At 41.9% G+C, this 26,377-nt stretch overlaps 1 protein-coding gene across 1 annotated transcript; it reads right to left on the bottom strand.

The window, feature by feature from the left end:
• Window positions 1-409: 409 nt before the first annotated feature.
• Window positions 410-26,244, bottom strand: LOC110988815 (hormone-sensitive lipase-like). The gene is made up of 9 exons (XM_022252681.2): window positions 25,799-26,244; window positions 22,697-22,897; window positions 17,927-18,045; window positions 17,138-17,255; window positions 16,528-16,707; window positions 15,198-15,341; window positions 13,996-14,140; window positions 12,064-13,040; window positions 410-11,336 (listed from the first exon to the last, which is right to left on the bottom strand). The coding sequence occupies exons 1-9, from the start codon at window positions 26,189-26,191 to the stop codon at window positions 11,088-11,090; spliced, it is 2,526 nt and encodes an 841-aa protein (XP_022108373.2). The 5' UTR covers window positions 26,192-26,244; the 3' UTR covers window positions 410-11,087.
• Window positions 26,245-26,377: the final 133 nt, after the last annotated feature.

Here is a 26,377-nt window from a genome sequence, read left to right on the forward strand (position 1 = left end):
AATTGAGCGACAATGAAATACAGCCACACAACATGAAAAAGGGAAAATTCTCGGAAATTGATCAACCCACCCCTAGTGCAGGAATGTGGCTGGCCTAATACATTGTGATAAGGAAGTGATTTCTACTTTTAATTCTATCCCATCGGCCGAAACTCCCCTCCAAAACCATGGCCAGCATCACATCTATTCAACTGCACAGACTCCTCGCAATGAGACGATATACAGTACGAACAATTTCGTTTCTGTTTACATCTGCAGTGGACTGTGCACTCAGGTGATGTCATTATGAGGTTGCAATTTTGGCCAGTTGCAACGGATAAAACTACATCCTTAACTGCATCAAACAATATCCACCACAAATCATCGCCATAGATGAACAAGTTCAAAAACGTACACAGTTGAATACATGTACCATGTAAACATCCTGCTTCCAAGTAAGCAATGTTTATCACGATTCCTGTATCCGATACAATCATTTTGTCTCATTTAAAATAAACTTTACAATTCAAACTAACAGTGAGTTGGCACGAAACTACCATGATTTTTAAATTTCAATTCTGAAGTCCAGCCACTTACATGTAATTGATATTACTCACATTTGAAATTAACACAACTTCTGCATTACTGGGAAAAAATGGGGCGAACGGACATTCTAAAAACAATGGAGCAGTACACAGCTTCCGCCACAGTACAAAAGCTCTGCATAACACATACTGCAAACATGGAAAACCTAGCGCAGAGAAACAGAGCTACAACTTTATGACTGCAGTCTCAAATTTTATCACATGGTCAATGAGCAAACTGGATCACCGAGTCACTGTGTTATGAGTGACACCAGCAGCCTACTCAAAAGCAATACATATGATTTGACACGTACACGCCTACAGCACATTTTGTATCACCTCCTCATTTCGGAAACTTGAGAGTAGAAACAAAAGCAATTAAGTAAAATTTCATAACGATTTAACACCTGTCTCGTCTCACAATTTGATATTGGTGATAAAACGTGCCTTCAATGTTTTAATTCAGAATCTTGAAAAAAAGTACAGTACATAAAAAGAACTGACGATCACTCCCTTTGTGTGGTGCCATGCCTTCTGTTGAAGCACATGTACAGTGGAGTATGTTGTCTAATCACGAACAAATGAATGAACCACATGTATACCTTTAAAGGCAGTCAGCGCTTCCCGACTTTTCGTCATTGTTCCAGAATTCCGTAAATAATTCAGGCAGCCTAATAACAACTATGGGGTGCAAGGAGATAACTTTATTGGACTTACATGTGTTTGGACTTGGGCTGTAAGTATTGACCTCGTATTCGATGTGATTCTGTGACAATTTTATGACTGGATTCTTTTCATGACCAGTTGATTACTTTGCATACTTTAACCATGGAGGAAGGAGGGGCTCAGTCCATTTCTCCGATGTTTGTCACGCTTATAATCGATGTAGGCCTATACCACTGTCACAATCTGGGTCGTAGTTCCTGAAGGACTGTATTGTTATTTACAGTTTTCACAGAGCCATTTGCCACAAATAAACCAGAGGCTTCAGTTGAGACCCTTGGTAATCCTGTATTTGGAACATCGGTTTCCGAAATTAACATAAATTAGCCATGCCAGTTTTCAGGCAAAGCCGATTTCAGGCTTTTTGTTAAAAACAGACTAAATTCTGGCCTTAATGTCCAATTTTAACTTCTCTGGCCTTATTTTCTGGTTCTGGATAAAAACTGATTGACATTTTCCATTTTAATGTTATCCCCCATATTACCACAGTTAATACATATGCACCGGTAACCACGGTATACTCCATAACAGATGTACACTACATGATACATAAATTATATTCAAGTCTCCAACTTGCAACAATTGTTAATTCCATTGTATTGCAACTACACATATTAAAACACCCTTTGTCTTTGATACCTTTTTAAGTACATAAAATAAAAATTATAAATAATTCTCTTTCTACCTTATTAACTATTTATATATTTGTAAGATTTCTTGAAGTATTACACACAGCACATTCGTTACCGGTACATCTGAAATACCATTTAAGTATGACACAACTACAATTGAATGTGTTGCAATCATCACTGGATTTACGTTACTCACATACTTAATCATTATCACCATCCTACGAATCCATTCAGAAAGTTGCTCTGCAAAACAAAGCACTGGCCACACATGTACATGTAGCTCTTCAACTCATTCTCTACGGCTTTGCACTCGTTGAAGAAAAAAATGAGTATCATTTTCATTTGAGAAATGCAAATAACATGAGGCACAACAGACATTGGACGGTTGGCCAGATTGAATTGAAATCACCTCCCCATTTCAGAAACTTGAGAGTAGAAATGAAAGCAATTAAGTAAAATTTTATAACGAATTAACACTTGTCTCGTCTCGCAATTTCATATTGGTGATAAAACGTGCCTGCAATGTTATAATCCAGAATCTTGAAAAAAAACATGGCAGACTCGGAACATACACTGACCACGTGATAGTCTGGAGACATTCCATTCAACATTTTCTGCAACTGATTTGGAGAACAAGACTGAAAACTGCTTTCCTATGAAAATGGCTTATGACCGCCAACTGTATCCTGAAAACTGTATCTGGTATGCAACGGCAATGAAGCCATTACCGCGATAAATACTACAAAGTGGCTACATCCAGCATGACGTTTTCACAGTATCTGACAAACTTGAAACTTAAAACATCTTTGGGGAAATTTTTAAGTGAAAAGAAAGCCACCTGACAGGCCAAAACTCATTATGCTGGTAGGTACACATGTAGCAAATGCTGCTTCAACAATTTGGAGAGCTCAGCAAGATATCGGGGAGGACCAGTCAACTACAGTGCACATAATACTGCATTTTAGCTGGTTACCATTTCTTTTTCTGCTTAGCCTATTTATGGAACTTCCCCTGCACTGTGCAGTGGGCTGCAAATGATGTTTGGGTGAAAGCACATTGTTAAACGTGGCCAAAAACGAGCCAAAATTTGGTTTAAGCAAATATATACAGAAAAATATTCAGCCATAAATACATGTACAACAATACACCTTATATGCAGAACGTTCTTTCATGCTGGAAAAAGGTAAGAGCTACATGGACGTCTGGTGTACGTAGTTTGAGCAATTTATCACAATGCAACACCTGCTTTTAGAGAAGCTGGCATAGATTGAAGTCAACTGTACTGTCCAATAACATTCTGCCTTCACTGCTTTCAAAAGCAGAACCTACACATTCTGACACTAAACACTGTGAGACTTAAAAATATCCCGCTAGTCTCCGATTGAGACGACAAAGTGTCCAAGAGGTTGACATAATGCCCCGAAAGTCAAATGTGACTTTTGAAAGTCATCATACCAACTGCATCCAGATAAACAACAACCAGGAATTTCACAACTCTTCAACTAAAAAAGAAGATTGTTAAGTTGTAAAGGGACTCTACATGTACCTGTAAGCTCCAAGTAGGTACAACTATGACATAATCTCATATCCAAGCTGTATCCAACACGAATCTCCAGAGCTACTTCACTGTGTATTGTTGGTATGTTGGGGTGTTGTGTCATCTAATGGAGAGGGTTTTTGACTCCGGACATTGGGCTGGGATTTGAATCCAGCAGCTACAGGCAGTATTCAACAGTGCCATGACTTTGCACAAGTCACAACATCCCCACTCGCCCTTCACCACTTACGTGTTTGACCCTGTGAGGGCAGACAACACACACGCCTTTATAAGCGGCACAGACTACATGTGAGACAGTGGTATAATGAATAAAAGACATATATAAACCAACCAATTAGAACAAGCTGCATTATTGTGCACATATTAATACAATAATACACATATACAAAGCAGATTATAAATATTAAACCATTCAACACTTTGATAATAATTTCTACAGTGCCTGTACTTTCATTTCTTCAGTCAAATACATGTGTTACGGAGTGGCATTATGCGGCTATCATATCCCTGTCGGAACACTTGAGCACAAGCCATTAATAAACACACACAGTGAATGCTATTCCTGGAGTCACACCGTCTTCATAACAACATGTGCATACTTGTATATGTACTTTTTCTGAAGCAGTTTTATTAAGGCCGATGCCCATAAAACATACATTAAGTAAACACAAAATAGAGCCAAAAGGAATACATGTACATGTATTACTGTACAGCTATATGCACTTGATGCTAGGTCAAACACAGCTTTAATGTTTACATGATTTGATAAATTGCATATAAATTTGCTTAGCTCATTCAAAGAGAGATTCTGATGTCATCTCACACTCTGTGAGGTAGCTGGACTGCTTTTGATACCAAAGTTTACAGAAAGACACACAAGCACCAGATCATGTGACAACTGGATGGAGACTGCACAGACCCAAGCCACCCAATCTCACTGGATGAGCAAGGACAAAAGCTTTCCCAGCTTCTACAATTTCATTGGCTACAAATACACCCCAACACTTTTATTCTTGCAGTCTGATTGGCTGAGCGCACATGCATCTGTACACATGGTACTCAGTTTCTATGATATTACATGTATCTATACAGTAGCTACCGACTGGACAAATTACCAGGCAACTTGGAGGGTTTGCACCTCCAAGTGGCACTTCCCAATTCTTTATTACACACACAGGATCTAACGGCAGTACATGTATGAAGATCCGAAGTTGGCACCTCCAAGTGGCACTTCCCAATTCTTTATTACACACACAGGATCTAACGGCAATACATGTATGAAGATCCCAAGTTGCAAAAGGACCAAAGTCGATGGTTGAAGAAACGTGCACAAAACAAATGGACTTTTGGTCAGAAGAGGAAGAAAAAAAACAGAACAAAAAGAATGACTCACTTCACTGATTCCACTAGAGACCTTTACTTCCTGTAAGGCTGTTAGTAATGAAGTCATGGCATAAGGTTAATGAAAAGCAGACAATCCATGGTCATTCCTTTTCCCAACAGATTGCCCAGGACTCGAATAGACTGCCAGCATCCAACAAACAGCACAAAACTACCGGTAGACTCAAAGAAGTACCTGTGTTTGGTAAATTAGTATATTCAAACCTCCATGTAAACCATGATGAAGCTTGCTTGCCTGCTGGAGACGAGTCTAGTTTATCGAGGTCAACTCCAACACCGGTACATCAAGAAACCGGTGGAATTCTTGAAAGTCAAGATGTGAGCAGAGGAACAGTCGACAGCACGAGGAAACATTCAGGAAGATACTGACTGATTTGAGGAAGTGACATTGGGACTGGTTCATCTTGTGGCGCTCTGCCGAAAGCCGCAGCAGCATTTCACCCTGGTGTCGCTGAAGCGGCAAAGAGCCAGAGTTTAAGTTGGTGGTAACTCGCAGATGAAGTGTTCATGTGAAACACAGCCAATATAAATTCTCATACCGGAACGTGTACGAGTGTTTATTCGTGTTGAAGAAGTAATACTCATTTCTGTGTGAAGTTTGAATACTCTGTATTTCTGCACAAAGGTGACCGGCTCTGGAAAAACGGGTAATAAGTCGCCAGATTCAGGATACGAGTTTTTCATGTGGCTGGATTCTGTACTTCAAAAGCTAGAATTCGGTACATGAATGACCCCTGTAGCATGCTGCGTTCCGCAGATGCATATACACGTACATAGACATTTGTTTATCCACATTTTCAGATGCAATAAATTAAACTTTTCAAGAAAAAGCTCAAAGTGTAGCGATTGGAAGCACAATTCTATATAGGATTTCCTACTGATTGATGAATTTTTCATCTTTATTCATCAGAATCCATGTTTCTAATCACGAATTCTAAAAATCTAAATATTATAGAAGCACTAAATGAAAAAACACAAAGATCATGTTTTTGAACAAATTTTGCCCTCTCCAAATGGATTAGGCCATGACGTTTTGGCTTTGCTCAACTTATTACCCATTTTTTCAGAGCAGGTCACAAATCTAAAATTGCATTGGTTACTTTTACTTGTGTCTGTAGAAATCTTATGTTTACGGATATTTCAGAGTATGAAGGACACTGTAATAGATATTTGCATGTACATGATGTATGTAGCTTTCTTCAGCATTTGGAAAATATCTGGTATAGAACAACTACTTGTAGTGAGAAGCGTACATTTGGGATTTCATTTGATTTTCTGATAACTACTCTGCATTGTGATGTGCAGTTATCTGCGCTAACCTTACATACTTAGTGTGGACTTGAGAACAAAAGATGCCCACACGATGCAGGAAAGGAAGACGTTCTGTGGACTTACATATGTCCACAAGACGTTTCCCCTTCTCTAAAAAAGTTTAGAGGCATTTTGGGGTGGGGTCATCTATCATAAATGGAAGAGGAACAGTCAAGGAAACCTTGTACAAAAAGTCAGCTGAAAATCGTGTTCCCAGTTCAAGAAAAATGGGTATTTTCACTGAGTTTTCTTAACTGCACGAAAAGAAAGGAATGTCCACACTAGGTATGTAAGATAAGTGTGCCTGTGTGTGTGTTCGTTTGTTTTTGTTCACAGAGGCAGGCTATTCTGCTAGTCAAGGGAAGGTGGCAAAAGTTTGATTCTGAGAAGACAGAGCAATACTGCGGAGGATTATCAAAGAAACTTGACGTGAAAAACAAACCCAGAGACCAGGAAAAGTGTCAACACTTGGAGCCCCATCCTCTCTTCAACTGTGTAGGTTATAAAAAATACAAATGCATCACTTGAAGATCTCACCAGAAAAACCAAGGTGTGTTAAAATTTGGCCTCTGGAAAACTGTGCAGATTTAGGTTCAGACGAACTATTCTGCTTCTGTGATGTACAGTCATGACAGTTGTCTCTGTGTGGGTTTTTTTGTTCACAGAAGCAACAGTCAAGGGAAGGTAGCAAAAGTTTGACTCTGAGAAGACGGGGCGATACTGTGGAGGACTATCAAAGAAACTTGACGTGAAAAACAAACCCAGAGACCAGGAAAAATGTCAACACTTGGAGCCCCATCCTCTCTTCAACTGTGTAGGTTATAAAAATACAAATGCATCACTTGAAGATCTCACTAGAAAAACCAAGGGGTGTTAAAGTTTGGCCTCTGGAAAACTGGGCAGATTTAGGTTGAGACGAACTATTCTGCTTTTGTAATATAAAGTCATGACAGTTGTCTCTGTGTGGTTTTTTTTGTTCACAGAAGCAACAGTCAAGGGAAGGTGGCAAAAGTTTGATTCTGAGAAGACGGGGCGATACTGCGGAGGACTATCAAAGAAACTTGACGTGAAAAACAAACCCAGAGACCAGGAAAAATGTCAACACTTGGAGCCCCATCCTCTCTTCAACTGTGTAGGTTATAAAAAATACAAATGCATCACTTGAAAATCTCACCAGAAAAACCAAGGGGTGGTAAAGTTTGGCCTCTGGAAAACTGGGCAGATGTAGGTGAAAAATGACTTGATGTGTTGTCAATCTCGATAATTCCACAAACAAATTGGCATGATGTGCCACTTTGCATTCAAAGCAGAATCATCAGCACTAGCTGGATCTAAATACCCACACACAAAAATCACAACTGCATCATCTTCCAAATCGCCATCTTCCAACAGGAGGAGAAAGAAGTTAAATAGCAGAGCATGGACTGAAAAAAATGAGATGTAGATGACACTGCCACACAGTGTCGGAGTCAAGACCCCTTGAGACCATCACAAGACTTTAAAGAATGCTGCACTGCACTGACGTGTTAAACTGAACATTAATGTACCTGTACATGAAAACCATACTTATAAAATCGTACAGAGAGATAAGGTACCATTACCTGTGCTTGTACTTTTGAAGTACAACTCATCAATATCTTAAAGTACATGTAAATAAATCGTAAGAACAAGCCTGGGACATTAATATTAACCCTTGCTCTTGTTTTCACTCCAATAGTCTTGTTAAAAAAAGTGGCTATGTTTATTACATGGCCCTCCACTAACGGCCCGACCACTTCAATGGAGAAACTGTGTACACTTCAATGAACACTGCAAAGAAAACTGGAGGTCAGCTTGGTCAAGCTAGTGTATTACACTGATAAGCAAAGCCACATGCCACAATCCTCTTGAGTACACTGGAGTGTACTTCTGTTGGGCTGTGCAGTAAAATCACTCTACTGGTAATGCAAAGAATCCTCCAATGCATGCCAGCTGCAGTGCCTTGGCAGGTGCTACTGACTTGCAGTAAATTGCTCTCGTAGAGCAAGGGTTAAGGTACTGTATGTGATTCCGAGAAATACATGATAGCTAAGGTGAATGTACTATGCAAAAGATACGTGTAGATTAAATATTAAACATGCCGCAATGCTGATATGATCATATTAGACTGACACCTGTCCACATCAGCAACCGATGGACATGTACTGTGATATATTCAAATCACTTCACATTCCGTTATTGACCTTGCTGTTTTGTGCGCTACTGGCCAACACAAAATGCCAGCCACGTCTTTGCAATAGACCGATCCAGCAAGTGCCGCCGACTGCACACCCAGGCACTTCGCCCTTGCTCTTCTCCAGCGCCATGCTACAGGTTCCTGCTGTGTGCATCATACACGCGTGCACACTATGTCAGACATGAATCGCGGCTGTGATTGATCAGAAAGCAATGGGCGGCGCTTGAAGGATCGGTCTGTTAGTTTTGACGAAGGCTAACGTGTCATCACCCAGCTCCTCAACAAATCCAATGGTTGCAACTTACTCTTGAAGGCATGAGTGAATCTGAATAGGCTATTAGCTAGAGTGGAACTCAATAGGTAATTATTGTGCAAGTGTCATCAGCCATTTGTGGCAAAATTTGCACCACTGAGCTCATACTTGATGTTTGCCTCATCTTCTGGTCCTCCGAGGCGTTTCCAGACTCAGTGTGCTCAAGTAAGACACTGTGAGCTTGCTATGCAAGGATTTCTTCATGTAGCATTCCACTTTGTGCTTCACACGCATAAACTATTCTTCAGAGTTAACAGAACACTACTCGAGACAAACAGGATAAGAAAAGTGGTAGATCAAACCTCCACAATGAAGACTTTGTGACCATGAAGGCTCAAAGGCCAAAGTCTTAAGCTTCTGTAATGGAGGAGGCTACATGTGTGTATTTCACCAGACTGGCTTAGCTACAAGCCACATCCCCACTCATACTTGGCTTTCTATTGCACCATGTTGAAAGAACGGTAGCCGCACTGAGAAGGTGATATCACATCAAGGTACAGAAAAGCATTCTAACAAATACTGCTTGCATAACAGTCAACTGCTGGCCTGTGTTATACCAAGAAAGTTTACTTGCCATATGTAAGTTACGTGAAAAAAATATATGCATTTCCGCTGTTGCCAGATTATAGATTAAGATTATAAAATACTCTTTTCAAGGTTGAGGTCATATTTCAGCTGTGCATGAAAGCTGCTGTTGTGAAGTGAATTCAAGACCGTCAGATGATAAAATAACTTTAATGATGACACAGAACGTCATTAGTGGAAGAAGATCTCGGCATGACTTTGTAAGTACATGTATCTGCGCAACAGAAATTGTTGGCAACTGTTCAAATATTGTGGCCATCCCAGCAACACACACAAAAAATGTTCCAACTTTCACATCAAAGTAATATTGTGATTGCGGCTAAATTTATAGCAATGTGAAAAAAATGCAAGGTCAAAACAGGGTGTATTTCAACATAACTGCAGCTCCATTGAAGATTTTCACCAGGAGTTCAGTTTGGCATCTTCAAGAAGGATGTTTCACCCCTGTGCGTAGAGCAAGAAATTTGTTTTTCCCTCACTAGTGATAAGAGCCATTATTTTACTTATGTTCATCCCAAGAAGGTTACAAATCATAGAGCATGGACCGTGACAGAGAAAGGAATCTGTCACTCTGCATTTTACATGTAACATGGCACGTGACCTGACTCGGCACTGGATGACCCATGCACAATGGACTTGATGGAACTATGATGGCTTGGGATACCGGGTATTTGCAAGGCTTGAATCAAAGATCGTAGCGGCGCAAGATGGAGAACTTCACCATGAATACACGTAAAATGTTGTAACTGCATGGGCGCCATTTCAGCAAGCGATACGCCTGCGCAATGCACATTAACGCACAGGCGCCGCGGCAGGCATGTACACCTGGTGAGGCTGCGCCCAAGCATTACCGTAAACTGCGCAGGTGTATCTCTTGCTCAAATGGCCCTTGTGGTAATTACACCTTTTGGGCAGAGTTATCCATCTTGCGCCTTCGGCGCTATACGATCTTTGGCTTGAATAAACTCAACTTACGCATTTAATTTAATGTCAGGTGCATCCTTAAATCATTCCATTGTCACACTTCCTTTTCTTGGCTCTAAAACCTTTCAGCCGGAAATTTCACTGTAGCACCGATCACCATTGCTAGCTGTTGCCTTCTGCTTGGCAAGCACAGTAGGCCTACAGGTGACCCTTGACTCTTCTCTCTTTTCACAATCACAAACTGAACTGACATCTCTCAGAATACAATGATCAACTTCTAGCTATTGTACGACCAAAGAAAATACACAACAGCGGGATTTCCTATTGACATGTCACAATCTATGAATTAATTACTACTTTGGTAAGGAGCTTATACAGTTCTGACCCTATCACAGGGGCATGGAAATAATCCAGCTTGTACTGGTATTTTCCAATTACATGTACATGATACACAAAATGGACGCAGGGCACGCTAAGAGGCGTGGCTAACCTGTAACCGGCAACACAGGTACACTGTAGGTCAATTCTAGGCTCAATTAAATGGACATACTATGCAGAAAAGTTTGTAAATGTATGTGCTAAGTAAGAATCAGACTGGAACCACTGACAGGCCGCACAAAAATGCATTGCATTTTAACCGGTAACCCATTTTTGCTGGGCACACATTTCCTCTGCACAGCATATTTCTGAACATCGAGTTGTTAAATCCCAAACCAGTTTTAGAAGTCAAGGTTCCTTCAGTTCCAGTTCCACTTCTTTCTCCTAGATGGAACTGAAAAGAACCAAAAGCTTTACGCGTCAATTTTCTCTCTTTGATACAGAACCAAGAAATACTTCCCCCTCCCTCCCCCAAAAAAATGATTTAACTGATTTCTGAGCCAAGCTCGGAAAACTCTTCGTCCTCCTCCTTGGCGTCAAAGCCATACAATACCTTCATGATGTGCTTGACACAGACCATGGAGGCTGCCTTGCTCTCCTTGCCGACAGGGGAGAAGAGGAGGAATCCGTGGGGGAGTTTGTCGATGATCTCCAGTTGGACCGGGCAGCCTAGGGAACGCAGACGGCGGGCGAACATGATAGAGTCATCCAAGAGGGGATCAAAGGTGCAACCCTTAGAAAGAAATCAAAAGGCACTCGTCGTTACGGTTTATTTTAATTTTTTTTATGGAAGTTGGTCAGTCACATTACTCATGGATGCCTGGGCTGTACAGTCTTCCACTGATGTTATGATGGAAGATTTCTGACAAGTACATGTACAGAAAGGTGACCCGCAAGACTGATGAAACCTGATGGGATATGAAACCTGAAGATATTTTTCGTTTCACAAGAAGATAATGCTTTTCAAAGGGTGTACGGAAAACCCCTGGATCAGAAATGCTCAACTCACTGTTTCAATTGGGTCACTCCCTGAGGTTGGGTCACAAATTGTGACGGTGTCCTCGTTACATCCAAAACTTTTACCACCTGTCATGACCTCTAGGGTAGGTCATTTACTCTGTAAAACTACTCTGTAAAACTAACACGCATCTCTTTATTTAGCCTTGCAAGATGTATAACAATGTCAATTTGGAATCCGCATGCAGGGAAATAACTGGGTTTTTTTTATGGAACCCACGTAACAATTGACACCACCACAAACTGTGCCCCAACCTCATGGAATGACCCAACTACATAACCAATAACATGCAATATTTTGAACAGATCGGGGTGTGCGTGTATGTGCAGTGACATGACAACAATGAGGTATTCTGTAAAGAAAACAGAGGGAAATTTGTGTGACATAAACTCCTTTATTATCTACAGCGGGTGGGACTGTGATTCTTAGCTTTACAACTTACAATGATGTGAACTTGAGGGAGACCCTTCAAGAGCTCGTCTGTGGCAAACAAAGGAGACATGTAAGAATTCTTCATGATTGGCACCTCGCGCAGTCGTCTAATTGGGGATGTCACATATGCCGATGGCGTTTCTGGCCCTCTCTTCACGACAGGCTCCTCCCCGAGGTCAAGGGTCAAACTTTCCCTCTTCAGAGTGGGTGTCATGTTGTTATTGTCTGGCAACACAGCGTTTGTCGTCGATTTCTGATCTCCGGTCATGCCATCTGAATCTTTTGGCTGGTGAATAACCTTTGACCTCTGGCACGGGGAACCCAGAGGAACGCTGGGATCGACAACAGCGATTGGCTCTGGTTCATCCAATGGCTCACCGTGGGCGACGTTCCCGTTTGGCGTTACTGACTCGTGTTTCTCCATCTTGGAAATGGCCACACCTATGCCACTGTCCGGCAACTTGAGCTCTCCCTCATCCACATCCGGGGACCATGCATCGGTCATTTCCAACGTCCTCAGGAAAGCATCCTCGTCTTCCTCGCTCCTAGACTGGGTGTTGCTGTCTGCGTCTGCGTCACTCGCCTTCGGCTTCTCATCGACATTCTGGGATTGGTGGGCGTCCTGGCTGCTGCACGAGTCCGTGCTCCGCACGCTGCTTCCCCGCGACGACTTGCCGGACGTGGCCACCTGGAACTTGTCATTGGCCTTCTGGACGATGGCGTTGGCCACCTCTTGGGATATGAACTCCTCCTCTAGACCGGCGTAGGCCGCGAGGCATCGGATCAGGATGCCAATGGGCAGCAGGGGGTCCAGCAGACTGAGCATACGGGATGGTGACGGCTGATAATGGACATTGAATGGCGTGTACAGCGCCACCACTCCGTCGGGAGCACGTATGCCGTACGAGGCTGCTCTCATTGCAACGGCGACACTCAGATTACCACCTGCACTGTCTCCCGCCAGGCATATGTGCTCACCGGTGGATCCTAAAAGAAGCAGATACATTTTGATTAGTTAGGGGGCCCTAATGACCGTGACCAAACTTGGATGGCATGTGATTTGTGTGATTTGCCAGGACATCTGTGAACCGTCCACAATGAAAGAAATCAGTGACACATTCAAAGTACATACATTTTTACAGGGGCACCAAGTACATGAATTGTGTACAGCAACTGTGGCTGGGCTCTACCATTTTCCATCCTCCAAAATCTCCTTGACGGTGTTGGAGATCTCAGGTGTGTTGCTTTTTTATTCTCACTGCTTAACAATAACTTTGAGCTAGTTATCATTTGAATTCGGGGCTTCAGACCCATTAAGATCAATCAAAGGTGAATGAAAGAATAAGCTTGGCAACAATGAGTGCCAAGTTCTTTGCAGTTTTCTGTGGTTCTTATTAGTATGTAAAATCATAATGAAATCGGAGGATTTGGGAGAGTTAAAGGAATGTTTTGTTCTGAGTTTTCAATGCCTATTTCTTTAAAAAAAAAACAGCTGTTATCTTGCCACATCTGGCAGGCACCTGAAAAGTGTGAAGTTCTCACAACATCATAAGGCCTTGACGCATCCTTTCACTCTTGAGTTTTACAGTAAACTTTATATTTACAAATAGGTCATTTGGGAGACATTTTGTGGTAAATTTTTCAGCATTAGGGAGACATTGGCTTCTAGGGAGACATTTCAGTGCCTCCCTATTTTCAAACTACCAGAAAGAGGCCGAATCTTTCTGTCCAATTTTTGAGAGTTGATAGATTAGGGTCTAAAATGAAAACATACAGAGTATGGTTCAGATCAGATTAGGGAATATTGAATTATGGGACAGTAAAGTTGGAAAAATTTTGTGCAAGTTCTTATGGCAATGTCTCCCTAATGACCCGTTAGCGATAATACTTATATTTCTCATTATTTGACATCTTGACAACTTTCATCTTTACTTAAACTTGCCTAGAAATTGCGCGTTCTTCAAAGCCCAGGCATAGGCAAAGAAACACTCCTCAAACGCTCTGGGGAAGGGCTGCTCTGGCGCCAGTGAGTAGTCGATGGAAACAATGGGAACTCCTAGATCCCTTGCCCAGGACCTGAGGTAGATCTGAGGATTGACGGAATAAAATCAGAATTGTGATTATGATGGAGAACATTCTTCAGAACTACCAGACTGCTAATGACAAGGTTCCTGCACCTAAGGGACAATTCAATTCCATAACTTTTCTATCACGTTTCCATGACCAAATTAAGAAAATCCATGACCCAATAACACAATTTCATGGACTATTCGGCCTTTGAAGTTGCGAACACAATCACACATTTTATGCACTTACTTCTGAGAATAGACATCACACACAGTGTTTGAAAAATTCCATGACTTTTCCAGGACTTTAGTCATTTTTACAATATTCCATGACTTTTTCAGGCCTGGAAAACAAATTCCCATGACTTTTCCAGGCCTGGAAAAGGAAAACAAACTTCCATGACTTTTCCAGGCTGCAGAAACCCTGTAATTACTACTGGAAATTTCATCCTCTGGCTCAGACATTTACCCATATGATCAATTCAACTCTGGTTTCCAGGAGTTTGTGAGAAACAAAGAATCTCATGCTCGCCTGAGTGGAACTTGAACCAGTGGCCCCCTTTTCATGCCACATTCGCAAAATCTGTGAGACAGTTTAAGCATAGCAATTGGTACAGGTGCCTGTCAAATGGGTGGTATTAAAACACCAGTGAGAAGTGTTTGAAACCAGTCAGTAATGGCCACGTTTGATCAGTGACTATCTGCTACCCACTGATCAATCTTACCTGCTAGTACTCCGCATGCATTGCACACATGGGCTGCCAAACAAGGCCACTGATCAAACTTGGCTCAAAAATGGGATCCTTGTTACAAAACAGCCAAAACGGCCCGACAGCGATGGACCTCACTTTGTTTTGTTTTTCCACGTCCCAGTTTATAACAGCTCCATCACACTTATTCCCCTATGATTTTTTGCGATATAAAACCCAGATTGTAAGAATTTCGATATGGGTCCCTCAGTAGAAATTTGAGATTGAACATGCAGCTCCAAACCAGCCCAAGTTCTGAAAACATCTTGCTCATGGCTACATGCACGGTGACCTCACACGCTTGACGTGAATTCGCAAAATACACACACCTCATGCGATTTGGATGTGTGGGCGACAAAGCCTCCTCCATGAATATGTATGAGCATGCCCTTTGACATGGGAGCTACTGACTTGGGAGGTATCTCCTCTTTTCCTTTGCTTTTTCCTTGTGGGGAGACGTCATGCAACCAGCCCTGCAAATACGAAAAACCAGCATTATGAAAACTGAGCTAAACAGCGTCCACGAGTATTCTACAGCAAAACTGATTACTGCCAAATCGATGCAGGGATGGAAGTGGGTTGTAACTCTTTTCCAAGAATATGTCAAGTGTGCCGGAAACATTTACACACATTTATTGTACCAATGTCTTTTTAAAATTTGTAAAGAGGGCCCGACGTCGCCCACTGCAGGATGATTTCAACATCCCTGCCAACATCTAGAGGTATTCACAACTAGAATGCTTTAGAGAATAAACAAGCAGGTATATTGATGGGATACTGAGTTCACAGTTACATGTAAAAGCAGTAGCACTACGCTAATGACCATTGACCAGTTCCTACTTTATGGGCACAATAATAAGAAACTGGTCAGGCTGCAAATTTGCTAAACTTGCTAATTTAAACAATGACTCCATCCTCGGCAGATGTTTTGTGAAATGCTTTTTAGTATGAGCTGTGCTCTTGTATGTTACTTCTCATACTCGTTTCTAAGGAAAAGGTTGTGTGCATATTACTCTCGGATCACATTGTGTGAACAGGAAATGTTTACCTTTCTGCCATTTCGACATGAACACGTGATGAAGGAGGGTATTTCTGCTCTGATTGAGGGTAATGCTCTAGCTTAATGCCCGTGGTTCATAAACCTGCTACTCATGCACTCAAGAGTTTTAACTTGAGTGACACGTTCAAATACAGCCACAAGGAAGAACACACCCTCATATTTTACGTTGTCATTTCTAGGTCTTTGATTTTTTACAACTTCTCAGGAATGGCATGCCACCTGAACAGTTAACCAACCATGTTCACCCTATCTGGGGGCATGCAGCCTGGTGGTTAGGGTTTGTACATTGTAGCTTCTGCTTATAGGGTCGGGGTTCGAATCTAGCTGGTGGCGGTATGTTGTGATCTTGGGCAAGTCACTTTACCCAAATGTGCCTCTCTCCACCCAGGAGTAAATGGGTAGCCATTTGCAACTTGTTTACAATGGCGGCACTGGGCTAGTATACTCCTCTGGGAGCTGAGATGGTTCCAGGAATGTTCAGGTGATGTGAGCAAAATGTGCAGAGATAGTGACATTATATCTGGACCTTTGAATTGCAGATACTTTGGGATACTATGCACCTTATAAATGCTTTGATATTATCATTGCTATTATCTCACCTGCCCATCACGTTCCACAAATGACAACAGTCGAATCTGCACATTGCCTGGCCCGGTGTGAGCGCACGGCGGGACAATTGTCACTGGTTCTCCGTCTTCTCCATCTAACTCAAATGTGTGTGGCTGGATCTGGATCAGCTTGTTGATGGCAACAGAACCAGCCATGAGATTGCACATCTCCTAAGAATTATTAACCCCCAAAAAAGATTAAGCATAACCATTCAAAACCAACAGAGATTTACACTAAAGATTTATGCACAAGATTCCAGCAGTGATGCACACTCTCAATTGCACTCAACAACATAACATTTTTCTAAAAATCTTCATTATCTAATTGTACACTTTGAGCCAATGATTTGTGATCATTTTTCCCCCAAGAGTTCATCCCAAGCCAGAATGTTATTGGTGATCTCTGTTCCTCAGCAAGGCACTTTACTTCAACTACAAAACTCAAAAACATGGTGGGTATTTGGGTGGAAAGTGGAAGAAGTGTTTTTGTGTCAGCACAGAAGCAGCCAGCGCAGCCAGAAATCATACACTGCATGTATGCTTTGATGCCACTTTGATATCATGGTTGGGAATTCCATCATGAAGTAGATTTTTCTCTTACAGCGATCACGTCCCCTTCGGTGATGGACCAGAATGCTTTGCAAAACTTGATGTCCGACTTGTTCGTGACGTTAACGATCTGCTTGGCCCTGGCCTCGGGATTGGTCAAATATCGACTCCTGGAAAGCAGACAGAAAATTGCTTGTTAGTCACAGACACAGAGTGTGCAAAAAACAGGTCACTGAAGATATCCAAAAATTGTGAAGACGACTTTCACACGAACCGCTACCGTACTAACTGTGTCAGACCTCTGTCATTTTTGTCAGGTGTCTGCACTAGATTTGAAACAGGACACTCTTTTGCAAATATTCTCGATCAGAAAATCTGAAATGCCCAAGTGCACTGTGCGTTGCCCTGCTGCATCGCAAGACAACACCAAACCCTCAGTTTCTCACATAAAAACCAAACCCACCAAAACAAACTCAGGCAAACATTCCTGAGTACGGGCATTTTTTTCTGGGATAAAATTTACAACCCCCACGTATTACACAAATCTTCCGCAGTGGTGAATCAATCTTTAGATTTCATCCAAAGCAGTGCATAAAATGGTAACGTGGCCTCAGACAGCACCAAGGGGTATAGGCTACATCAAACTTCACAAATTATTCTGAGAGTGGACTGGCAATTTTCACGACAAAGGACAGGCAAATATTGTAACGCTAGATGAAAATGACCTTTGTTTGTCTGTTTAATGATTCACTGACAAAGTGCCTTTGAATGCATTTCCCAAACACCAATACGATAGACGAGAAACAAGGTCTTTTTCTGGACTAGCCTCCCTTGCACGTACCCATGGAATATTGAGGAGGCCGCCCTGGAGAATGTGCCTTCGTGTTTGTGGTACCCCTCACTGTAGGATGCCAACGCAACGGCCACGGTCTGCAGGGACTGCCAAATGCTATCGCAGAACTGCAGAAACAGACATTAAAACGAAAGACTTTCCCACTGGAATGATATGGACACTAACAGAGTTGAATGTCAATTCAGGATGTATGGGGCCAATGAGGAAGTTTTCTTTATGACATAAGGAAGCAGTTATCAGACAAGCATGGAATATGCACAGACTACATCCAGTATCGGTTAAGTACCGGTACATGTACATATGCTACTGTATTACTCCATTCAGGAAGCATATCATTGTTCCAAAGTTCTCGTTGTTAATCCCATCTCCTGTAAGATGTACCTCTATCTTTTTTCAATTTACCTTGTGTGTACATCTTTTTTTCAACCTACTGTACTTGGTGTGATAAAATTTGTCATTCTTGTATTTGTACTAGTACATGCATGTATGAAATTTAAATACATGTACCCAATGTACAGTAAGTGCCATATTGAAGAATATTACTGCTGCCCCCCACACACACACCCTTATATACATATATGTATACTTGTGGGGTATTTCCTTTGTTCTTGCGTACATAACTCCCACACAACACAATTTCAAATCACTGCCATTTCCACCAAATTCGGTTTCCTGGATTGAAATTTCGACCGTATGTCCCTTATATAAAACAGTTCAATTTGCGACACATGAATGGCACTTGAAAATTCCTCCTTTTATAGTAAATTTGAAATATCTATTTCGTGAAATTTTCCAAACAGTGGCTGTTTCTTATAACAACAGTCTATCACTCTGTGCAGAGGGGTCCTAAATGGCCCCCAAACCACAGTGACCACAGGCACTGACCACAACAGATAAAGGCCACCTATTAGGACCATCAAGATTTCACAACACCAACCACTGCCCCATCATATCCAGGCTCTTTCACCTGGTCAAGAAATCCCCTCCACAAAAGTTACAGCAGTAACTAAAGAGGCACCTAATATTACAAGACTATGTATCTACAATTAGATACATGTAAATCAAAACTAACCCCTATCGGTCAGAGATATAAATAGCAATGGGGTTAAGTGCTGATTACATCTACATGTAAGCAGTGTTATGTAGTACAGTCGGAAAAAGTACCTGTACCTTGACTGTGTTTTCCTTTGTAGGTTAAAGGAACAAATTACGTTTAGGTACATGTATGAGTATGCCTGTGGAAAGTGCACAGGATAGTGGCACAGATTTGGCTGCCGAGGCTAGCCCTTCATTGAGGGGACAATATCTTGAGTTGGGAAATTCAGGACCGTGCCGTAGGGACAAAAACGTGTCCTTATACTGTAACTACTACCACAACTATAACTACTCCTTGAACAGCAATGCCATTGGTGTGTGTACAACACGTAGGTGTACCGGTTGGTGTGCAGGGTACCAGTACTTGTATTGGGCAAGTACAATCACTGTACCGTCCTGTTTTTATCTGCGAATGGGTCTTTTCTTGAACAATCCAAAGTCCTACTCACAAGCAAAAGATCAAAGTGAGCTTGAGGTACATGTACAGTGTATTGCAGATATTTCTTCAGGTTTCTTCAAGGTTTTCTGTCCATTCATGGACACCTGTACATGAGGCTGGTACGTGTACATGTACATGCACATGGTATGCTTGTGTATAGGTACACATGTACATGTACACGTGTACATGTACATACATGTACATGGAGGTGCAGTATATGGTACACGTAAATATTTTCTCTTCCCACATGTAAATCTTCTCAAATGCTCCTGGCACAAGTGGCCAATTTTGAGAATTCAAGCGGTGAAAAAAATAACCCCAAGAAATGTGTGTCTTTGGCTAAACCTTGTTTTTCTGTTTAGCCATACTACCAATCTACATGTAAGCCTACTGACATACCAATAGACAAGTACAATGCAGATGATACATGTACATTATACATGTACATGTTAAACATACAATGTACAAAACTAGTACATGTACTGGTGCATGTCCTTTTAGGTACAGTACACACATGTACATGTATGTACATGTACACATGAAGGAAGTCCTTCCTCCATGATGTACACAACTCCAAAATATTACTCACACTAGATGTACCTCAGGATTTTAAAGGATTGAGACAGCAGTCAACCCTCCAAAAAACACCTTCAAGGTACCGGCGTGATGGAAGATTTCAGGGCAAGATTCCAATTGCCTCTGCTGCTCCTTTTTACACTCTTTCCCTGGACTGTGGAAGATTTGGGCTTTATCCAGTCATTTACCCCGGACTTGGAAGCAGTTACAGGACTTTGTAAGGTTGAGACAGCATCCTAGCAAAATGGCCTAGGTTATTGTACCGGTACATGTGCACATGTACAGTAGTTAGGGTGAAGGACGCATGCTCAAGAATGCATTGAAGGGGGTACATATACATGTGTAGCTCTGCTGGAAGAGAGTGGTATATGCATGTAGGTATTATAATGTACAGTGTACATGTTGTCAGTGGATTCTACTTCCTCATACTGGAGTTTCCATTAATTCATGCATGATGTACATGTACATGTACGTACTTGTAACCAGATACCTAGGATTACTGAAATTCTTCTTGGGCGGATATCTTGCCAGTCTGTGTTTTTATAAGGTGTACCGGTGCAGTGCAGATCCTGCCCAAAAAGGCAGAGGATACACACACCCACAAGTAACAGCTTGTGCCAGGATATGACAGAAAGTGAGAGAGAACGCTCCGGTGAATTTTACAAGGGAGAAGTTATCAAACGGAACAGTGAACTTTCCAATATTCATGTGCTTCATATGTAAAAAAATCGTAGATGGCGAACAAAAACACACAAGTGGTACACAAGTTTCACATCAATGTTACTGCAAATATGCATACATGTACATTGTGCGTGTGCATGTTACCAGGGAATTTCTGCATGTGGACCATTTCATGTTTCAGGTTACCAATTTCAGAGTTTTTTTCAACAGAATTCAGGAGTTGGAGTGATTGTGGCCATGAATGCCAAATCCGTTCCTGTTTCCCTGCATACGTACATGTACGGTATGCCTGGTTCATCTTGGGTAGCCATGCACAAACTGAAACATTGCCTGAAGGTTAGATTACAATACAATGTACTCTGGGATCACATGTGCATGCCCATTGTCTGTTCAAGTACATTTTGCATATGTATGAAGCCGCTTTGTTGGAATTCTGCCAGCATTATCACTGTACGTGTAGTTCCAAATCTAAAACATACATGTTCAGTATGTACATGTACATGTATATTTACTGTCGTACCAGTACAAATGTATCTGGTGTTTATGTGTGTTTAAAAATGTAAAAAATACGGGTAAAAGGGATTGCAAATCCCATGGAAACTTTATTTTTGTCGTCGTATCGGGTGCATTTACCTATCAACAATGTTGCAGTACTTGAGTCATTGAAATACAACAGTACAAGAAAATTGATCCTCGACAAACACAAGGCCTACACACCATTCGCAGTCTTAGCCAATTACGAATGCAAAACGCCAGTGTGTTCCTAGTCTTGGTTCCAAGACCTCCCTGTCTGTTTCCGCGACACAAACCATCACCGGATGTAGCGGCCGGAAGGGGCACCGTCACTGCATATTGCCTTGTAAAGTACATGTACACCACACCTTGCATGCAATAACGAATCGCAGCACTGCGAAAGGCGTATTGGGTCCAAGACTAGTAAAACTCAATTCAGTTGTAGCTAGTCTGGTTCCCGGACCTGACACAGAATCTAGAATATAGAATAACACGGGCATAGGAATATTGAGTCTAGAAAGCAGACTTCACCCATCCACATTTACACGTTCGCGTTGCCCGTGCATAATGCATCACAAGTCACAGTCGTACCGGTACAAGTATATGTACATGGCCACATGTAAGTACAGATCACCAATCACAACTCCATTGTGATGCATATTGTTTCAGAATGTTATTTATTTAGATGGTTTTTGGTTGGCATGACAATCACACAGAGTTTTAGCTGGAAACCTTTATTTTTGAGCAAGTTTTTTCAGCACTTGAGCAAATTTTGTACTTAGGCAGCTCTGTGAAATTGGGCCAAGCATCAATGGCATTTGCTTGTTCTTGATGCTTTAACATTTTACCTCTGAGTAGGCCCAAATGCTTTTGCTGTTGTTGGTGTATCAGAACTGATATTCTTTCTCTTGCCGTATAAATGTTGTACTTCTATGTTTTGCCAAGGAGCCTAAGATACATGTACACAGTTTTGGGACTAAATATAATCTGCAACTTGACCTAAACAGACCGATTTGGGAATGCTATGGCAGATTTCAATAAAAACAATCATCTGCAAATTTAAAACATTTTTACAAACAAATTTTACTATTTACCAAGATTTAGAGTACTCGTAGTGACTTGTACTCGTAGTTAGATGTACTCGTACTCGGAGGTACAAGTATTCGTACTTGAAAATCAGTTCTTGTACTCAGCTGGTAAGTACTCAGACTTTCAGGTACTCAGAAATTTACATGTAAGAACTCGGCTGTACTCGGAAAAAAGTACTCGACTACAACACTGCCTATCAACATGATCAAACTAGATTTACCGGTACATGTAACTTCTGCTGAGCGACATTGCGGGAGCACATTAAATTTAAATATCTCTTCTCCTTTTCAACCAACCATCAAAATTCCTCAAGATATATGGGCGTCCCCAACACCATTTAAAAAAGGCACCAAGACAAATTTCACCTGAAAACCCAAGCAGCGTCCATAGAAGCACTCTCTGTCCAGAGCCTGGACCTCCAACATGATGTCCTGTGGCATCTGCTCCAGCTGATCCTTCTCTGGAAATAGCTGACACTTGTCCACTTCGGAATAGGCCAGGAGCTTCTCTCCGTAGCTGAGAAGCACTCGCAGCTGGCTCAGCACTTTGCTGTAGGCCTCCAGCTCCTACGGTCAGGAGAAAGAACGATACGCAACAGTAAGCCGAAGCATCATTATCTACATTTTGGTGAACATGATTTGAGTCAGGGTTCCAAGCTTTCAGCTCTCGAAGGCCGCCATTGTCAGGTGGTAAACAGTTACTGTACTCCTCCCCTGCAATTGGAGAGAATCAAAGATGCAATGTCTGTGCTTTTTGGGTGTGGTGAAATATTTTCAAACTGGATTGATGAATTTTCTACAGTCATATTTGTAATGAGACACCAATTACAAACTTTGGACGTACATGTACAAAACTACATGTAGTCCCCTAGCAATTGGCGAGAAAAAACGTTGTATTAAAGCCCTGCTTGTATAAAAAAATTGGCTTAAAAATATGTAGGGAGACTTCCATATCTGGAAATCACTTGAAACCCTTTGTGCAAGCCCTATGAGACGGGTTAGAGAAAGTGTAAAAAGTGTTTTCTAAGTAAATGCTTCAATATGTCAAGTTTACACTCAGTGATTCTACTCAGAACCACCACTCCCATTGAAGAGATTAATTTTACATGATGTACTGTACCCACAAACCTTCTCTCTTAGTCAATATTTTCCCCGCAAAATTTGTCTTTTTAGGACATCTTGCCACTTCCTGACGGCTGATGTGTCACTGTAAGGAAAAAGTAGTGACCGTCCTTGTAGGAATTTCGCCTATATTTTCTCTCGCAGCCTCAACACTACTACACATGTGCCAATCAATGCACTGGTCAACTGGTTGGGATAGCATTAAGGGGGAAGAGCATTTCAGGAAAATTTGGACAGCACTGCTCCAGTAAAAATCCAGCTGGCCGATCATATTTTTGGTCCACATGAAACTGTGTTAATATTGATTGATTCCCCAAGACTCATCTCAGAAGTGGTGGACTTTTTTCTATTGATACTGCCGCACATACAGGATTGATCAGTCTAGATCCTGATCGTAGACTTTTTGAATTCCACTTTTGCATGGCCTTTTCAGTCAGAATGGTTGCAATGGTTCAGGCTTTTAGCCATCTAAAAAACAAAGCGTCATGCATACATGTACATGTCCTAAAAAGTAAAATCTAGCAATAAAAATATTGAAGCATTTACTAAGAAAATACTTCAAATTTTCAGACAAATCTCATAGGGTTGGTGCACCGGATACATACATGTATGTATGTGTAAGGAACTCCTTCCCCTTTTGTAATCTACTAGCAGTTTTGAAACTGTCTGCCACAACTGTGAATTCAAGGGGATTGACTGATGACAGCAGGATAGACAGATGTTGAACTGTATCAAGAGACTGTGGCCAACACCTCCATCAAGCTGTGTGAGAGTTTGTGTCACAGCTGTCAAAGGTGACCGGTGGCATTTATACCCTGACATGCCTGATGATCTCTACTTTACCCACATGACCTGTGACAGTCACATTTTGGTAAGACTGTGCGCAGACATCACTAACTTAATTTTCCTTGCAGCGGTTTATAAGCCATTTGAAAGTAATAACATGTCCTGTAAACTTATATTTGGCAGTGAAATATTCAAGTATTTACTTAGCTTTTCGTCAAGGCCTTCATGGCTGTGAGTGTGTAACTTGTAAGTGACTGGAAAGGAGACCAGGTGAGTGGCGCAGCCACAAGGCCTTTCCCAACTTGATTTGGAAGTTTTGTGGTGAATTACTCATAAGCTTTCTGATATGCATTATTCATACATTTCATGTGAATAGTTGAAGCACTGACAATTTAACCAATCACAATGCAGATTTCTCCTTGTTTCATCCATTTGTTAAAAAAGAGCCAAGAGAGGTGGGTTTATGTAAACTAAATGAAAATGGTGAGATGACAACTGTGATGCTTGTTGTGGGCACGGTGGGGGAATACTGGTGCTGACATTAGATTAGCACTAGCAGTACATCATGAAGGCAAAAGCTCAGCCACAGTCTCACTCTCGGGCGTTGGTCGTCGAAGCCAGTTAAAGCAAAACGGCAGTGCTTGAAATACGGAGCTCTTACCATATCCCATGGTTACGCCCACGCCCAGGTACAGATGCTCCAATAGCCTGACGCTGCAACAGTTGAAACTCGGCAAGGTGAGGTTTTCCAGCAGCATATTCTAAAGAACTGTCCAAATACTGCTCAGACAACTGACCTGCACTCACGGTGGCCGACACACTTGACACGCTCGCCATTTTTTGTATACTTTCAATTTGCATAATAGGTTAATGTATGCTGACCCCGTCGCTTAGGATTGGTTGGGATTTTCGCTATCCCAACGGGGTAGCAAAAATGGAAAATATGAAGAAAAACATGAGAAATTCCTGACAAGTTAGAAAACGCCTTGTGGCTAAGCCTCTGGTGCATGTGGTCTCCTCTCCAGTCACTTTGCAGTTACACACACAGCCATGAAGGCCTTGACGAAAGACTAGTATTTACTTAGAAACCACTTTGGAATTTTCAGTCCAGTTTCATAGGTTTTGTGCACAGGGTGTCAAGTGACGTCCGTGTAGGCCTACAGCAACAGTAGGCAGGAAGGAGTTCCTTATATGGACACCAATAATTATTCCCCTCATTAGCCTTCAGGAAGCAAAAAACATGTCCAAAAAAGTTCAATTTAGGAGGGAAAAAGCCAAGTCGTTTACTTAGAAAACAAGTTAAGCCCAGGCCTACGTGTAGAATTCTTCATACCAGTCTCATGCTCAGGGCTGGTTCATAATGTGTCAAGTGGCGTATGTATATGGAACTCTTTCCCCGGTAGGCTAACTCTTTCTGTCAATGACAGTGTCATGTCTTACATGCTATAGGCCTAGGCCCTAATTAAAAGTGTAAAAACTGGCCTAGGGGACCTAGGCGCTAGGCTTACATATATTATTAAAATTAACAACTTTAGAGAAAAAAAAGAATCAATTGAATACCCTCAAGTAGTGACCAGCCCTGAACAGCAGGCTGTCCCTGTTGACAGCGATATACCGCGAGATCTGGATCAGCTTTTCCACACAGCAGTCCACTACGCCGATTAGGCTCCGATAACCGTTGCCGGGCGTCCGCTCATCGTAGTCGAACCGCGGCGCGATGGCGGCAAGGGTCTCCACCGCCGGCCGCACGGCATCGCTCTCCTGCTCGATAAGACAGAAGACAGTGAAGAACTTCTCCCCGCTGCTGCTCTTGGACTTCTGGTAGTGTTCTATGTTATTGATGACGAGCTGCCGCAGCGTCTTGATGGACATCAAGACCGGACACGGGAGATTCTCGGTGTCCTTCTGGTCAGCAGTGCCACTACTAGTTTCTGAACCACTGCGCGCCTCCATGTTGGCACTGCACTGGCCGCCGCCTAGCCTACCGGCGCGCCGCGGCTTGGCATGCAATGCATTTTATACATGAGGAATGATATCCTGATCAGCTAGCTTTCATTACGTGCTCATTTGTTGAGAGAACCCGTCTATGCCAAGCCCAGCTGGTTTATTTTTAACTTCTGGCTGAAGTTGTTTTACTCA

This window comes from Acanthaster planci, linkage group LG10 (assembly GCF_054643075.1).
Source record: "Acanthaster planci isolate LZ-2023a linkage group LG10, COTS_SCS, whole genome shotgun sequence".
NCBI lineage: Eukaryota > Metazoa > Echinodermata > Asteroidea > Valvatida > Acanthasteridae > Acanthaster > Acanthaster planci.

Bases quoted from the DNA above. Each gene is read 5' to 3' on its own strand.
- LOC110988815 (XM_022252681.2), bottom strand. From the start codon at position 26,191: ATGGAGGCGCGCAGTGGTTCAGAAACTAGTAGTGGCACTGCTGACCAG. The intron at 15,342-16,527 runs GTGAGATAATAG...TCGTATTTGCAG, and splicing joins TTGTGGAACGTGATGGGCAG to GGCTGGTTGCATGACGTCTC. The intron at 11,337-12,063 runs GTAAGTTGTAAA...TTTCTTTCTAAG, and splicing joins TCCCTCAAGTTCACATCATT to GGTTGCACCTTTGATCCCCT.